The following is an 18104-nucleotide window of genomic DNA, read 5'->3' as shown; positions in this document are numbered from 1 at the left end:
TGTCACTCTGCCTTTCAAATAAAATAAAGACATCTTTTATAAAGAGAAGACAGAGGGCTGACCTCCAGGAAGGGTTCACCAGCCTTGAATTGGAGGCAAGGGCTGGCTGGCATCACGGAAAGAAAACTGCATTTCAGGGTCTATTAAGGCTCTATTGGTGATGACTCAAAACATGTTCCGTGACTCGACATTTTCCTTCTCAGAATGTGTGTCACATGTAGTGGCCGGACTGACTGGGTTTTGTGTCCTCAGATTCATCTCAGCATGTCCCTTCACAAGCATAGGCTCTCATCCCCACTCAGAAGCAGGCAGACAGGGGACCACTGCTGTCTCCAGGCCACTGAAGAACACTTCCAAGAGTGAACTGCCCCATCAAACAAGAACAAGGAAGAATCTTAAAGAAGATCTGGACGTTGGTCTCCTGAGTAAAGAAAAGTTGGGTTATGTTTATTTGGCAAGAGAAAAACAAAACAAGTTTATCATGGCCCTTAAAGTGTTGTTTAAAGCTCAGCTGGAAAAAACAGGAGTGGAACATCAACTCCAAAGGGAAGTAGAAATACAGTCCCACCTTTGGCATCCTAATATTCTCAGATGCTATGGCTATTTCCATTATGCCACCAGAGTTTACCTGATTCTGGAGTTTGTACTGCTTGGAACTGCCTATATAGAGAACTTGTGAAACTCTCCAAGTTTGATGAGCTGAGAATTGCTACTTACATACCCAGATTGGCAGATATCCCATCGTACTGTCATTCAGAGAGTTACTCATTAGAGACATGAAGCCACAGAGCCTGCTTCTTGGGTCGGCTGGAGAATTTAAGGTGACAGACTTCAGGTGGTTGGTACATGCTCTGTGTCCAGGAGGACCACTCTGCAGCATGCTGGACTGCCTGCCCCAACCCCTCACGATGATGTAAAGGCCTCACACATGATGAAGAGTGGATCTCAAGCCTTGGAAGTCTTTGCCAAGAGTTTTTGATTGGAAAGCCTCCTTATAAGGCAAACACATACCAAGAGACCTACAAAAGAATATCACAGGTTGAATTCACATTCTCTGATTTTTAACAGAGGAATTGAGGGACTTCATTTCAAGACTGTTGAAACAGGACCCACTTTGGGAGAAGTACTTGAGCACCCCTGGGTCACAGCAAAGTCAGTAAAACTCGCAAACTGCCGAAACAAAGCATCAACTAACAAGCAGTCCTCTCTCTCTCTCTCTCTTTCTCTCTCTCTCTCTAAGGTTTGTTTGTTTGTTAGAAAGGCAGAAATACAAAGAAGGAGAGAGAGAGAGAGAGAGATCTTCAGTCCACGGTTTCACTCCCCAAATAGACACAATAGCCAGCCTGGGCCAGGCCAAAGCCAGGAGCTTCTCCCTGGTGTCCCATGTAGGTAGCAGGGGTCCAGGCACTTGGGCCATGCTCTGCTGTTTCCCAGGTACATTAGCAGGGTGCTGGATTGGAAGTGGAGCAGCCAGAACTCAAGCCAGCACCCTTATGGGATCCAGCCCTGCAGGCTAGGCTTAACCTTTATGCCAGTGCCAGCCCTAGCAAACAGTCTTAATCACTCAGCAGGGAGGAGTTCTTGAGCCAGGGATGCTGTTAATGCCAGGCACACTCAACAGAATTTCTCCTACAGTGAACAGCCTAACTTCAGTGAAGAGTGCTACAGGAAATACTTGCTTTCCTAGGCAGACAGTGCCTAGCCTCCCTACTCAGAAAGCTCCTCCTCAATAAACATGACACTTTGGAGTGAAAAGTAGCCATCAGAGTTACGCAGCTTCAACTGGCTTCACAACCTGGAAGCAAGGTTTGACTGAAGTGGTCACCACAGCCTGTGCTGGACAATGTGTCCCTGCGTGAGACAAATTCAGTGTCTGGTTGTGGGGGAAGCAACCACTTTGCACTGACTTGAGCAGTTAAAATAGCTGTACAGTAACCTTCTAAGTACCTGAGTGTATGTGTGTTACTTATTGGGTGGCTAAGCCTGGCAAAGCTGTTGGAATTTGTCATTCTCTCTCTTAAATGTTAAGAAGATTGTTCTATAGACGTGGATTTTTTTTCTTTTTGGCATTTTCTTAGTAAGTGCCTATCAATGCTCTTAAACTGAATTGGGTTTCTAGTCCTCAATCCCTTTGTAAAATGGGGACATGTGCTCTATCTCTATATCAGGTCTTGCTTGGGACACAAAAGACGCCAACTCTTAAAGCTGTTTTAAATGTTAAAGGCTTACTTTTCTGCATTGCAGCTAAGGCATGTGTGCAAGCCTTAAATACACTAATTAGTATGTTTGTCTAAAAAAGATAGTGAGTATAGTACAACTACCACACTGAAATGTAGTGGCTGAAACAGTGATTTATTTTTTATGATTCTGTGAGTTGACTGGGCTCAGCTAGGCAGTTCTCTTCCACACTGTACAGCTAACACCGCTTCTGACTGCATTCAGGTGAACTCAGCTGGGGTTAGATACCCAAACTTGTCCTTCATCTTACAGAGTCTGTATATGGCTCCCATCATTAGGTAGTCTATACTGAGCTAATTGATAATACAGTGGTGGCTTCCAAGAAAACAAGCCCAAGTGTGTAGGCATTTATCAGCTTCTCCAGCAACTCTTGGCTCTTTCCTAGGAAGCATACTCCCATTCCTACAAGAAATGGCATGTATTGGTAGTTGAGTAACTTTAAAAAAAAAAAAAAGTAATGAATTTGAAAGGCAGAGAGAGAGATAGAGAATCTTCCATCCACTGGTTCACTCCCCAAACAAGCCAAGAACTTAGAACTCCACCCAGGTCTCATGTTGGTAGCCCTCCTAATTTGTTGTTCCTGCAACTGGACATGGTGGCTCCAGTAGCCCAAGGGCAACCCTCTTAGAGTTTGATGTAAGCCTTGGAAACGAACTTTACAGAGGGGCACCCAGAAAGCAAAGGGGGTCCATGGCACACTGTGGGGTTCAGGTCATGTAGCATCACTGACTGGGAGAGACGATTCCCGGAGGCAAGAGTAAGTCTGCACTGCTGCCTGGGGCTCCCACCTGGAGCTCATCACCATGTCTGAGACAGAACATGAACCCCAGGGCACTGGCACAGGGCATGTTTCCATGGCAGTAACCTCTCTGGCAGAAAGGACCCTGCCTTACCCCTGTCAGCTTCCTCACTACCTACCTAGTTCAGTATCCTAATACTCAGGAAATACTGAGGAAGGAATAAAGGTAGTAAAGTCACCATTTTTTAAAGAAGATTGACTTAGTGATCTGAAAGGCAGAGTTAGAGAGAGAGAGAGGTCTTCATCTGCTGGCTTGCTTCCCACATGGCCACAATGGCTGGGACTGGGCCAGGCTGAAATCAGCAGCCAGATGGGTGCCAGGGGTCCAGACACATGGAGCATCTGCTGCTGCTCTTCCATGCGCATTCAGGGACCTGGATCAGAAGTGGAGCAGCTGGGACTCAAACCAGGATTCCTTTGGGATGCTGGTGTCGCAGGTGGCAGTTTTATCCACTGCGTCACAACACTGGCCCTGAAAATGTCACCCTTAATCCCATCACCCATGTAGAAATCGTTAATCCTTGAGGATTTTCGCAGAGTATGGGTAGAGGCAGAAGCTCTGCCTCCAACTTTATCTGGCAGAAGCCCCATCTGTTGTGAAAGGAGCCACCACCTTCATCCAGGGGATATCTCTGTAGATAGATATTTCTGTATTAAGAAAAATGTATATTTAGCATGGATTTATAAACTGTACTGATAGTCCTTTGTCTCAGGGAAGTGTACATCATGTACTTGTTCCAGTGTTAGAGACTGAATTGTGTTCCCTGCCATCAGAATTCATGTCTGAAGTCCTAACCCCTGAATATAACTATATTTGAAAATAGAGTCTTCAAAAAGTATTAAATTAAAATGAGGTAGTTAGGATGGGCCATAATGTATTATACAGATTTGGACACAGATACAAATGGGAGGAAGATGATGTGGAGTCAAAGATAGAAGCTAGCCTGTCTTTGGAGTGTGAAGGTCCTTCCCCTACCCCACAGGTTGGCCAAAATCTACTTCCATGCTCCCCACTTCCCAACCCCCTCCCCACTCCAGTGTTGTTATTCATGACTGCGCAACTGAAACTTTGGGACAACTGCTTCAGTAGTTATTGTGGACTGTTGAAGTTGTGTCCTAGGATAAAGCCTGTCCTCTAGAAGGAGTTGGTTTTCCCAAGGTGGCTGTGGGGATTTTGGAGTAGAGGATTTGAGCTGGACAGTTTGTTTACTCGCATGGGTCTGTTTTCCACTTTCTTCCTGGGGGAATGACCTCTGTGGACAGGACCAAGAGTGCTCCCAAGTGCTGACGCTCCCAGTGGGACCGACGGTGGGGCACCGGGAGGCAGGCAGAGAGGCAAGGGTGGAGCACTTACTCCCCTCGCTCTTCCTTGGGGGATGGTTGGATCCTGTTCTGGAGGTTGCAGCTGCAGGCCAGAGGGCTTCTCCACGCTCTTCTTCTATATTTGATCATTTCTCCCTTCCTGGCCCTTCAGGGATGGTAAAATCTCCCCTTCGTTGCTGCTGTAGGATGCCTCACAAACCCTTTTGCTTTCCCTAACTCTGGCCTTTTATCAAACTTCTCATGCAGTTTGAAGGTGCTATCAGCCTCTTCCAAGGGACCAGACAGATAAGAGACTGAAGTCTCAGGACACACAGAGTTCTGAAATAGAAGCAAGGCCACAGGAATGAGGGATTCCTAAAAAAGGTTTATTTTCTCCTGGACCCTGAGGAGCAGTTACAGCAAATGGAGACATCAAACATTTTCTTAGAATTCCTTTCAATGCCAAACTCTTTGCTAGTGCCTGTTCATGTGCTTAATCCTGTGTGTGGCAGTGTGGGAAGCTAGGTGGTGGGTAGAAAGGGCAGTGTGGTCTTGCCACTTTGTCCCTCTGCTACGGTTAGCTTGGGGCAGTGGAACAACTTCGAGGGAACAGCAGTGTCAGAGACCCAGGAAGAGCCCCTCCACAAAGCATGCGATGACACAGTGAAGCAACAGCCACAGTGGGTGACTCAGTCCTGGAGGTGAGGCAGACATCTTTATCCAGATAAACCACAGTCCAGCAAAGCTTCAGGAAGGAAAGTTGATGCTGTACTACCAGCTACAACCATTAAAAGTAATGGTTACTTTGTCCCCATTCGCAGGGTGGTTCTGATATAAGAAAGAAGAAATTAAGAGTCTTGAAAGAGAGTAACAACAATAATTACTATAGTAGTTATTGGGCACCCGTGTTTTACATGAGTTATCTGAATTACTTTCATAACAACTATATTTAGAAATTACTATTCAAGCTAGAAAAAAGCCCAAGGCTCAGTTGACTGGAATTAAGTAACTTGTCAAGGTCACTCAGGTGTGGCCACTCAAATCTGGTGGCCTCCAAAGTGCAGGCTTTAAGCCTTTCTAGAACAAAGAAGCTATACAGTGAAATGATTATAGTCTCACCCTCCTCCCCGCTGCAGGCTGGCAGATCCAAGCAGCCATCTTGGGTCATGAGGTGGAAGCAGCTGTAAGGCCAAGACCACAAGACAGAAAAGGTGCATGTGTCCATGCCCACTCTGGCCGCCTAGCTTGTTTGACATTTCTGAGTGGGGGTTCCTCCCCCTTGCAGCTTAAACTGATACACATTGAGGAGTTTGGTCTTGATCCTAAAAGCTCCAGTGGGAGCTGAAGGGAGGCCACAGTTGGTGGTGGCAATCAAGAGGGTGGCCTGCAGCATATCAGGATGAATTGGCAGACTTTGTGAGTCCTTAGTGGGGGTGGGGAGCACCCCCCAGATTCTGGCCTAGTCACGGAAGCCCATCTGGAATGTGAAAAGAAGGCAGAGATGTGGGATCTGATGTGGAAGTGCAAGGCATCTCCATTTGGATGGAGCCAGCCAGTGAGGCGCACTGCTCTGGAGCGGAGGAACCAACGTAGGAACTCAAGCTCTGTTCACTCTGCTTCCTGCCCGTCCTGTCTCCCTCACCGGGCACCTTTATAGCCCAGATGCTTCTTCCACTCCTGCCCACCCCAGGGCTGTCTGTGTGATCTGTCTTCCAAGGTGAGCTCTGCTGACCCCCTGAACAGTTCTTTGCCCAACATCACACTGTCAGATTCAAGCAGAGCAACAGCAGCCATGTAGTCTTGCTTCATAAGCTCTTGAAATACTGTTTTGTGTAATCTTTAGGTGGAAAAATGTAATTAAATTTCACCTAATTAATGTACAGTTTCACAATTAACCATTGCTGTATTCTGTATTTTAAAAGCAAGACACACCTGTATACACTAAAGCTTACAAAGCAGTTACTATAAAATGTTGCTTTAGGTTCTAAGTGATGTATAATATATATGAATTTTAACCTAGCCACTCACTATTTATCTCATTAAAGAAAAAAAATACCAAACTCCATTTTTTTCTTATTAAGAAGCTTGAAATATCCATTCTTTTTAACACTGTACTGGTGAGTTTCTGTGGCTCTGAAGGGTTGAAACGGAACTCTGAAGTTGTAAAGGGTTCTTTTCCCACTGTTCTGCATTCCTTTGACTCTCTCTCTTCTACCCCTCATCCTCCATCCCACATCCCAGCCGCACAGGAGAGAATTGGAGGGAGGAGAGATCAGGATAATAAGCAGTATCCAAGTTTGTTTATGTGTTTATTCAGTGTATTTTCAGTAAGATTTGTACCAAACTGCAGGAGGCGCTCAGTGATGGAATACCACAGGGCCCTAGTCCTGAAGGGCCCTAGCCTCAGGCTGGCAGGAAAGACAAAACCTGGAGAAGCAAGCAGCACAGAGTGAGCAGTGCACAAAGGAGCAGGCGCTAGGCAGAAATAAGCGAGGGAAAGCTCCACATGCATGCTGCTGTCCCATCCATCAGCCCTGACCCACCACAGGAGTGGGCGGGCTGTGAAGAGCAAGATGGTGTGATTAGGGTATCTTGGGCCGCTAACCCTTATCTATGGTAGAACATACTTGTCTGGGTTTTTTTTTTTTTTCTTAAATTACAAACTGATAAAAAAAAAAAAAAAGTGTGGACGAGTACCTACCCTCGCTTATCTTCCCTATCCTGTGCTCATCGAGATAATCACCACTGTGAACTTGATGAGCATTATTCCAGAAACATGATACATCTCGAGTTTCCAAACCCACATCCTAGGATTCCTGCTCGTGCTCTGGCTTCCTACTCCAGGAGGACTCTGCCCTAAAGCAGCTGTCCCCATCTCCCTCTTGTGTATACCCTGCTTTTAATCTTTTCCCCACTTGTAGTAGAAACTTAGGTAAGTACATTAGGTAGCAACTGGTCCTGTTCTGATGGCATCATACAGTCTCACAGCTGAGCCTCAGAGGTTATTTGTGTGAGCATATGTTGTTGTTGTTTTTAAGATTTATTTATTTATTTGAAAGTCAGAGTAACAGAGAGAGAGGTCTTCCATCCACTGGTTCACTCCCCAACTGGCCGCAACAGCCGGAGCTGCGCCATTCCAGAGCCAGGAGCTTCTTCCAGGTCACCCCTGTGGGTGCAGGGGCCCAAGGACCTGGGCCATCTCCTACTGCTTTCCCAGGCCATAGCAGAGAGCTGGATTGGAAGTGGAGCAGCCGGGCCTCAAACCAGTGCCTATATGGGATGCTGGTGCTTCAGGCCAGGGCGTTAACCATAGCACCGGCCTCATGCGCATATGTTCTCATTTAATTCCCTTAACCTAGTGAGGTATATATTCACAGAAGGGAAACTGAGGCACACCAAGGATGTAACTTGCTCAAGACCAGGGAGTAGAAGTCAAGCAACTTCCAGAATAATAGCACAGGCAGGCTCAGATACCATTTCTGACTTCCTGCACATCATTTGGCCCATATTATATTTGCCTTTAAAAAAAACTTAGGGAATTTACACATAATACATTCCATTTGTGAAGCTCTGTTTTTTCTTTCTCTAACTCTAGCATTCAAGGAACATGAATTTACAGAACTCAGAAGTAGTATAAAGGCATTTTGGGGATAGCAGTTCGGAAGAGACAAGCTAGGTGGAGCAAATGAAGTGGCTGATGGTGAGGATGTGGGTGGACGTTTTCCACCAGGCTCTGGAATATGGAGCCTCAGGTCAGGAGGGCGAGCAGAGCAGGACTCTTCTCGTTCCTTATCTGCGAGCAGAGACCAATGGCAGGAGACAGCGTCAACATGGGAGGGCAGGCGAGGAGGAAGCAGCCTGGCCAACGCAGATGTGGTGGTGCTGGCCTAGGGGAACGCGGCTAGGTGGAGTAGACGGGCACGGGCTCTGTTCCTCCTCTAGTTCTGAGTCTCTGGAAAAGCCTACTTGGCTTCTGGACTGCTTGTGTTCTTTACCAGAGAGAGCTCGGCATTGCAGACGACCAGCGTTTCCTCACTGTGCACAGCTCCCAGCCAGGCAGGCTCTGTGTGAGTGACAGAAAACGTGTGGAATATATTTTTGATCCCACTGGATGGTACCTTTGAAGAAACTGTGGAACACAAACCATTCCAAAGGACCACCTGTTCTCCCTTAACAATTAAAAATAGAGGAAATTTAGAAGAAAGGGCATAGCCTTTAGAGTTAGACTTGTGATTAAAATCTCAGCTAACATCTTACCAGTCGTGTGAGCCTGGTCGTGGAATCGCTGCCCACTCGACCTGGTGTCCTCTGCAGGATGAAGAACACAGCACGTCCCTCCCTGGGCTACTGTGAGGGAGAAGTCAACACGTTCCTGGACACAGTGGGAACTCAGGTGCAATAAAATAAAGGTAACAAGGGCTTCTGTGGCACAGCACAGCCCTGAGGAAGTACGCCAGTCTCCCGCGGTCTGCTGCTTGGTGCACACACAGAGATCAGGCTGAAAGTCGAAGCAGAGCAGGCTCTGGTGGCTGTTTCATTGTGAACAGATGGGCTTTAGGAAAAATGCACACCTCACAGATTGACAATGTATGGATTTGACAAAAGGAGGTTTGTTCAGATTTTGGCTTCACAAGACTGACAGGTCAGTTGGAAGAAGGAGCAAACTGCTTTGCTGATGCGGTGACAGCAGCTGTGGCAGCTGGCAGGGGGTGTGGGCATGCCAGCACACACGTCATGCTCAGGGATCCCTGCTCTTTTCTCCTTGGACACTTCTGTGGGTCTGGTTTCCACGAGTTCACACTCGGGTTCTCCTGTCCAGTGGACCTGCCTGCTTCCGGTCTGCCCCTGTGGAGGACTTCTGCTGTCTAAGTGCTGCCACAGTTCTCTCCTTCTTGGACCATGGCTCCGCTCTCACCCCTCTGAGGCTAGCACACATCCTCACGGGTACACTCCCTGACCTATCGGACCCTGTGACCAAAATGACCTCCTCTTGCTCCCTGAACTTGCACTTCAACTCTGACTGCCTTTTACTTCACACACACGTTCTCGGCACGTCCCTGGTATACTGCAGGGGGCGCAATGCCCAGGTGTGGGGGCAGTGTGGAAGCTTAAGTGTGTGCCAGTAAGCACCCACATTCATTTCTCCGTCCCCACCTCAATTTGCCAACCACACTTTTGGATTCAATCTTTCAGCAACTGCTCTTCCCTAAGAATACATCTAATAAAATAGCATACATTACTTTCCACATCCAAAGCTTCAAAAATGGTAAGGAGCATAAACTTAACACAGATTTTCATTTTCTCAAATAATTCTCCCATGATTCAAAAGAGAAAAAGGGAACAGCAAGTCAGAGTTGGATATAGAATTCAGATTTTTTTTTCTTTCAAAGACACATTTTATACAACTTTCAACATTTATACTTTGAAACAAAATGAGCAAAAAATACACCGAGTGCTAAAAAAAATCAAAACAGAAGTAATACAATTTTAATTTCAATATTTTAAAATACAGAAATTGTAAAGTAAGAATACCAAATACAACTTTAAACAGATCACTCATCCTCCCCTATAATAATCAATGTAAGCTACTTAAAGACTTACAAATTTAGAGTAAAACAGAAACAAAATAAATACTGTACACTTTCCCTGCCTGCAGGCAAAAGATGGGAAATACTGTTAGGAGTTGGAAAGAAAGATGCTCCTAAAGCTTCAGCACCCCTCTTCCTAGCCACACCCCAGTTCCATTGCCACAGTGTGCTTCTGGATTCAGAGGCCACAGCTGCACACACACCGCTGCCTATGCAAACAGACACCCCAAACAAGAAGAGGAACAGTCACTCACCACGGGCCGTGGGCGGAAGAATCAGTAAGGAGAGTCAGGCTAGCAAAACATTACTACAAAACTAGTAAATACCATAGCCAACAACTGTCCCATCTTTAAATTTCACAGATTTAAAATCCCTAAAACCAATACTACCCCACCCTGTCACCACCCTCCAACACCCTCCCAAAAGAAAACTTGCTGAAGCACTGGCAAAGTTAGACATTTCACAGTAAATGTGAAAATTCATATTATATAATCTCTTAAAATGAACCTTTTCACCCTCTTTCCACAGCATGAAACTGTTATGGCTTAATTTATATTAAAAGTAGAAAAGTCTTTTTCTGAAGGAAATACAGTCTGCAAAGACGCATGTGCATCTCCCACTCAGTGCTATTTCACGCCTAACAACTGCATGACTTGCTTTTGCAGTCAGGAGCTGTTTTTGGAGAAATTGAGGTTATAAGCTTTTGATTCAGTCTAACCATAAACTGTAAGGCCCTTAGTTTGGTTTAGGTTTCTTTTGCAAGATAAAATAACCTTGGGGTTCACTTGGCAAGTTAACACCTCAGGTCCCTGACTGTAATGTGGAAGTTATATGTATGCTTTGTAAAAATAAAAGGTTCCTTATGAATCTCAGAGGGAAGAAATGATTCTAGGTTCGGAATCAACTCCTCATTATATATTACATTTAATGCTGGTAATTTTTACCAACCAAAACCCATCAAAGAAGTATAAGAGTACATCTGAGTTATTTCATTTCTGTAAAATATCATAAATTCTAGCACTTATGATCATTGTTTTGGTGAAAAATCTTGGGGGAAAACAGCTGACATTTTGGAAAGGAAATGGTCAAAATAAAACTGGATGAAGATAAGTTTCACCTTTGACTAAGTTCCACTTATGACTGCTTGTGAAATAAAAATGGATTCAGAATGTCATAGGTCTTGCATAGGTAAACTACTTGGAGGTCAAGGGCTACGTGGTAGCCAGGGTTTATTAGTGAAATAGTGCAGAGCAGATAAATTTGTTGGAAGAATTACTGAATAGTTTCAAAAAGGTTTTAACAAAAAAATGTAATTGAGCTTGTTAAAAACAAAGCCTTAGGCAGCAGAAGGGAACCAAGGGTAAGAGGGAGAATTTAAGGATATTTCAAAAGAGAATCTTAAAGAGGGAAAAAAATGCTACAGAAGAATAAAACAAGTCAAGCATGATAAGGTAGTTGCTTTGGAAATAAGCATTCGCCTCTTAATGACATTATTTTTTTAAAATGTCTATGCACGGGATATCAAATATTTGTGTTACAGCATGACGTTCACTGAAAAGCAAGTTAAAATAAGGGAAGAGTTTTCAGTAAGGCTACAGTATTAATACTACAGTATGGTCAACAGCAACACAGTGAGCACACAGATCACTCCCCTTTGTTTCCATCTGCCTAGGAAGCATATCCACAGTGTTGTGGGACAGGAGCCGCTTCAGGAAGTCCAAGATCCACTGTGTATCACCTGGGATCCACGGGCCTGTATTTACCAGGGACACGCTCTCACTAGGCTAAAGATCGGACAGTGAATTTTCTCAAGACCCAGGACGTCAGGAAAAGCCTGGTAAGCTTTAGCTTCTCTTTATGTCAGGAGCAATTAGTTTCACATATAAGGGGGGAGGGGGAATGAATTTCTTAACACTTCTTATATTTACATTATAAAGGCCCTCTCAAAGTGAAAACTTAGAGTGCTCTCTGCTGTAATAGTTGTTTCAATAACAGCACGGTGGAGCATGTAATTATTCTAATCAACTCTCTGCAGAGTACTCTTAGTCACTACAGAGAGCATCTTTTCAAAAAAGCAGAAAGAGCCTTCCTGCTGAAGGTGTTCAGTCGAGCCTCTCCCTCCAATACTCCAGTGGTTTTCTCCTTCCCCAGCAAGCTGCTGCCACCAGTCCAGAGCCCTTGTAGTCCCCAGCTTTCTAACTGCCTTGCAGCTTCCCCTAGTTCCATGGCTTTGCTGCCAATCATTTTAATTCCATGACTGACTTCACGCTTATCTGGTACCTGAAGAGTATGCCAGACCTGTGGAGCACTACTGTCCCAGTTCCTCTTTCTGAAAACCTAAAGCTGTCTTTCAGTTACTTTAATTCATCTTAACGTATTTGAGGATAAACCTTCTTATTCTTACTCTGATCCATAAATGATCTCACTTCTTTTTCTTTCATTTGAAGCATGGAATCGGATTGTAATGCAGCACCTTGTTAGAGAGTCTTCAGATATTTGATATGCAGCAGACTTTATGAATAATGGCAGTTCCTCTATTAAAATATATCTAAAGGTGCGTTCATTAGTTACCAACTGTAACTTAAATAATGACAAATTCTCTATGAAATGTTAATAAATTAAGGGATGATTTTCTATATGCTTTTCTTAAGTAATTATCATAATAAGCATGTTTTAATGCAAACTTACAAAGAAAACTAAGACTCAGTAAGTGATGTAATTACTGAAGTCACTGCCAAGGGCAGAACGTGACAGAAACCCAAGTTGCCTGCTGCAGCACGCTTCTATATCAGCACGACACGGAATTGCTAACTCTTGAGAGGTTTCTTCAATTTTAAAAAAGAACTCAGACTTCTTTTACTTCCATTCCTGTGTAGTGTATCTCAGTTGAAACTAATAAAGCTATGCTGCTTTTTACGAATGGGCCCTCTTGCTCAAGTTTGCTTGAAGTGAAAATAATGCTGATTTCCTAGAGGAGTTCCCTTCAGAAGCAGAGACTACACTGCAACTGTGTATCCCCTGCAGTACTGAGGAGTGCTGGCACACAGTAGATGCTTGGTAAGTACCTGCTGACTTCAGACGAGTAAATACAGTAGAGTTCATAGGAAAGGCAGTGATTAAGATTAAAGAACAGAACAGCATTCAAGTTCAGTATTCACTACTGATAAGGATGGGCCTGCTTATTCTCTGAGTTTATGTTGCATTCAGAATCTTCAATTTCCTACACTTCAAAAATGACCTTCGTGAAGTTCAATATATTCCTAGGGCACTTAACTACTATTAAGCTGAGTCATCAACACTGGAGAGCTTACTATTATGTAACATTATGAATTACGTTACGGCACAAGGGATCCCAGGTTAGGATCCCTTATTTGAATCAACAGAGAAAAATTATTGTCTACTATCACTATTACTAACATTTCATATGTTAAGCCCTAATTCTCAGTTTACGTATTTGTACTCACTTTCAATAACTAAAAGCTCTCACTGCTGTCTTCCATGATAGTCCTGTTGATAAATGAGACAAGGAAGACAAATGGTTGTCAACTGTTGTGGAGCCTGGTTACTGGCAGCAGCTTGCTGAGAGTTCAGCCGTGTCCTGGAGATGAAGGGGTGGATCACAGTCAGTGACTTTCTAAAGGCTGAGGAGGAGAGTGGCTGAATGCTCACCAGTTCAGAAGGAAATACGTGCTTCTGTCAGAGTGGTTATGTTGCCTTGATCAAAGTTTTGGAACTTAGCCAGATAATGGGCTAAAACTGCCAAAAATGAATCCACAGTACCTTCACTTAAAAATTTTATGTACTGGCTACTCCAAATCAGTATTTATTGGCCTAGGGACACAGGTGGGTACTGACCATGTTTTAATACTTGGAGCTATGAAAAAATCCACACCATGATGTAATTGGGAAAGGAAGTTATAGTTACTATTTCTTAAACCAAAATAAAATAAAAGCACATGTACTGTAGCACTAAAACACGGTCTACAGAAAACCAAGATATCACAGTAGGAGATTGTGCAGGAAGCTGGGAGAAGCAGCCAACAACCAGACTTTTGCATCTTGAGGTAAGATGACCAGTCAGAGGCTGACTGTACCCATCTTCCCACTTGTTTTGGCATAGTGTAGACAAGGTTTAAGTAGGCCATAAATAGATATAGAGGATTTCCATACAAATTCTTCTTCCCAACACGCAGATAAGATTCAGACTTTGGTCCAGTCACTCTGGGCCAAAAAGGCCAATTCATAAGCTGTTTAATATTTATCCCATGAAGTACTGGAATGGAGACAGTAAGAAATAATGCTTTTTAAAAATATAAATTTGAAAACAACCATGAAAGAAGATGGTGTAATTGTTTTCTTAGCAATTCAAGTGACATTCTAATACAGAAGGGAAAGTCCTATTACTGTACTGAGTAAAAAAAGAAATTCACAAATATGGCCATATTCTCCATAAAAATAAATTTTATCCTATTTGCCTATATTTTCTTTGTATGAATTTGTAAAATGCTCTATTGTCAGGCTTGTGAATATTTCTACCCCATGCCTAGAAATTACTTATTTTTATGCCAGAGCAGGGGGGAGAGGAATAGAAGCTAGCACAGGCAACTGAAAACTGGCATTCAGTAAAAATTGTACATAAAGGAGATAGGTGATTACCTTAAAGTTCAGCCAGTCAGGAGAGACGGAGAAACTACAAAAAAGCACCCATTTTACTCCAAATCCATATCTTAGATAATTCTTTAGAAGGTTAAGAAAAGATCTACCCCAACATGCTTGCTTCTATACAACCTAATATAGTATGAGTCTATTATACTACTGCTTCTTATGCAGATTTGAACATCCTAAGTCAAATCATCGTTTCCAAATTAGTATAGAGAATAAAAGCGCCATAAGAGAGAACCTTGGCAGCAGGTGTCAGTATTGTCATCCAACACCAGCAGTATGAAGAAGGCCCTATGTAGTTACAAATGTATTTGGAAAAACTATAAACATGACAATTTAACCAAACTTATAATACTTTCCCCACAAGTAGGAAAAAGATATTAAAGCTGTTCTCTTTGGGACCTAGATATCATCAGCAGAAATGAAAATGCAAGAAGCCCATTTTCTTTACATTTAGAAGAAATCCACAATTTCAAACAAAATGAAAACTGAGGGGTCTTTCATGGAGTTCTTACATATTGGCTATGAAGAGTTTCCCTGCAAAGAGAAGAGTACTGTCGGGTCACCACAAAATGAGGGAGTGCAGAGGGAAGGTGGGATGTAAGGTCATCAACCTGGGTAACGGTATGCACCTTGGATGTTAGCAAAAGCGAAGCTGATAGCTTATAAAAACACATGAATATATAAAATAAAATGATTTCCATATACATCTTAATTTAAAATAATTAATGCATCAAATCCCTGTTTAAGACTTTAACCTGAATATCAAATTTAAGAGTCCAGACTAGTTACTGTTACCGTGGCTCTTCCCCACATGTAACATACACACTATCAAAAATAATTTAAAAACCTTCACATTCTTAAATCTAAATTAGTGAGATATTTCTCCAGAAATCTTCCAAATAAATAGCTTTAAAAAAGAAAGAATTTAAAAGCTGTTAACTTTAAAAAAAATCTGTTAAATAAATTATTGATAATTCTTTACCCTACTACTGAATAAATCAAGACACTACCAACAACAAAATGAAATTCAAGCCCTGACAAGAGACCCTTTTCAGTTCAAGGTCTCCTTTTAAGGTTCTACCCTCTTTCATCCTCTCCCCCACCAGGTCCAAAGGGTTATTGCTGAGTGGGTGTGGCACAGTGAAAATGCAGCATCAGGTTCACTCTGTTCTCGGGCAGTATTCTTACTGTACACGCAGACTGCTCCAGGCCAGGGGACAGCGGGAGCTCCAGGCTTCTGCACCCCAAGACTGGCCTCCAAAGGGAAGAATGGCTACTACAGCAGCTCCGTCACACGAAGAAGCGTGCATGGCCATTTCTGTTCAACTTCAAGATCTTCCCAAGACGTTGTTTGGCTGTTGCCATTCCTTTTTTTGGACGCTTACCTATAAATATTATCAACAGTGTAAATAATCATGAAAGGCATATTTGGCAGACAGCACCTGGACGAGCAGAAGGTGGAACTTTATACAGGGGTTCTCTAGGTGTGCTGAGTGGACCGAGTCACAGTTCCCGACTTGAGCTGTTCAAAACCCTTCTGCCTCATCACACCTGGGGCAGGCCACCTCCTTCCCGAGACTGGCAGGGCCCTGCAGGTCTGACCTCTGCTGAACTCTTCCCTCTGCTTCAGCACACAGGTCGCCTGCGACTTCACAAAGACCTTGCATGGTCCCCTAGTCCTGCTCTCCCTGCCGGCCACGCTGCCCCCGCCTCACCCGGCTAACCCTTATCTCTTTCAGGATCTCCCTCGGAGTCCTCGGGGCTGACTCGGGCATCCCTCCTCTGTTGACACCACCACCACTCTGTTGTCCAGATGTGCTGGATGGTGAGAACCATGAGTGCATCACTAGCTAAACTGCCACCATTACTGTCACACATAATCAAAAATACATTTACTTGCAAATGTCTGAAAGTTACCTTTTGTGGCCTGGTTGCTGATAGGGGGTGGGTTTGATGCAGGTCTCTTGGTGGGGTGAAGGGGCACTGAAAAGGAAGTTTCACCAACGGGCCTTTCTGGGCTTAGACTGCCGTTACTTATCTGGCACGCCCCTGAAACCACACTCGAATTCTGCATATACTTTCCATTCTGAAAGCTTGAGCCACTGCTGTCCGTGAGATTCCTGTTTTGTACCTTCTGACTGATTTCTGATGAGCCCTCCTTTTTTATGCATTTCTGGCTTCTACTTAGATCCTGAAGAAGAAAAGAAATGTCGAATGTTTAGGGTTTAAGATAAATGAGGTATTTAGGCACTCTGTGCATTAGCAAAGTCAAGAGAGAGGAAATACACTACTGAATTTTGGATTTCTTTTGTATTAACCACAGGTGACACTTCTCCATGCTGGTCATTTGTGTCCGTAAACCTAACAGCTCTGAAGGACTGAGGTACTGAAGCTGCATCCTAACTTAAGAAGAAAAAGAGAAAATAATTTAAACAAGCAGAGGCATTCCATCAGCCATTCCACTCCGCAGGACGTGCTAGGAAGGGGCCCTGAGGTGAGACATACACACCAGTTACTGCTGTCTTCCTGAGAACGCCAAAGCTCCACCCACCTCTCATGGTGTAATGTTCTATCTTTTTTATTATTATTGGGTAAAGCTGCTGCCTGTGGTGCCAGCCTCCAATTTGGGCACCAGTTCAGGTCCCACCTGCTCCATTTCTGATCCAGCTCCCTGCTGATGTGCATGGGAAAGCAGTGGAAGATGGCCCAAGTGCTTGGGCCCCTGCTACCCCGTGTTGGGGACCTGGAAAAGCTCCTGGCTTCTAGTTATGGATCGGCCCTGATCCAGCCATTGCAGCCATTTGGGGAAAGAACCAGAGGATGGAAGATCTCTTTATATAACTCTGCCTTTCAAATAATTTTTTAAGAGGTAGAGTGACAGAGAGAGAGGAAAAGATAGAAAGGTTTTCCATCCACTAGTTTACTCCCCAAATAGCCACAATGGCTGGAGCTGGACGGATCCAAAGCCAGGAGCCAGGAGCTTCTTCCAGGTCTCCCACGCAGATGCAGGGACCCAAGCACTTGGGCCATCTTCTACTGCTTTCCTAGGCCACAGCAGAGAGCTGGATCAGAAGAGCAGCAGCTGGGACTAAAACTGGTGCCCACATGGGATATGGGCACTGCAGGCAGAGGCCCAGCCCACTATGCCACAGTGCCAGCCCCAATAAATAAATCCTTTTTTTTATGATTTATTTACTTGAAAGAGTTACACAGTGAGAGAAGAAGAGGCAGAGAGAGAGGAGAGGTCTTCCATCTGCTGGTTCACTCCCTAGTTGGCTGCAAAGGCAGGAGCAGCGCTGATCTGAAGCCAGGAACAACTTCTGGGTCTTCCACGTGGTTGCAGGGGCCCAAGGACTTGGGCCACCTTCTACTGCTTTCCCAGGCCACAGCAGAGAGCTGGATCTCAAACCGGTGCCCATATGGGATGCTGGCAATGCTGGCGGCAGCTGTAACGCTATGCCACAGTGCCAGCCCCAATAAATCCTTTTTAAAAAAAGAACCTAACTCTGGAA

General features: G+C 44.2%; 1 protein-coding gene, 1 long non-coding RNA gene and 1 pseudogene across 2 annotated transcripts in view; 2 read left to right on the top strand and 1 right to left on the bottom strand.

The window, feature by feature from the left end:
* Positions 1–17052, top strand: part of LOC103345348 (uncharacterized) — a 43763-nt gene extending 26711 nt beyond the window's left edge. The window contains exons 2-3 of the long non-coding RNA XR_007915498.2: positions 11600–11764; positions 16916–17052. This is a non-coding gene — a long non-coding RNA (uncharacterized lncRNA). The remainder of the gene's footprint in view (positions 1–11599; positions 11765–16915) is intronic.
* Positions 32–1529, top strand: LOC100338608 (aurora kinase A-like; annotated as a pseudogene).
* Positions 9694–18104, bottom strand: part of KDM7A (lysine demethylase 7A) — a 97814-nt gene continuing 89403 nt past the window's right edge. The window contains exons 19-20 of the mRNA XM_051835658.2: positions 16510–16783; positions 9694–15977 (exon numbers count right to left, since the gene is read on the bottom strand). Coding sequence (XP_051691618.2) covers positions 15883–15977; positions 16510–16783 — 369 coding nt within the window. The 3' untranslated portion in view covers positions 9694–15882. The remainder of the gene's footprint in view (positions 15978–16509; positions 16784–18104) is intronic.

Source organism: Oryctolagus cuniculus, chromosome 3 (genome assembly GCF_964237555.1).
Source record: "Oryctolagus cuniculus chromosome 3, mOryCun1.1, whole genome shotgun sequence".
NCBI lineage: Eukaryota > Metazoa > Chordata > Mammalia > Lagomorpha > Leporidae > Oryctolagus > Oryctolagus cuniculus.
Note: the sequence above shows the minus strand (reverse complement) of the source record. Positions and strands in the feature narration are given on the sequence as shown.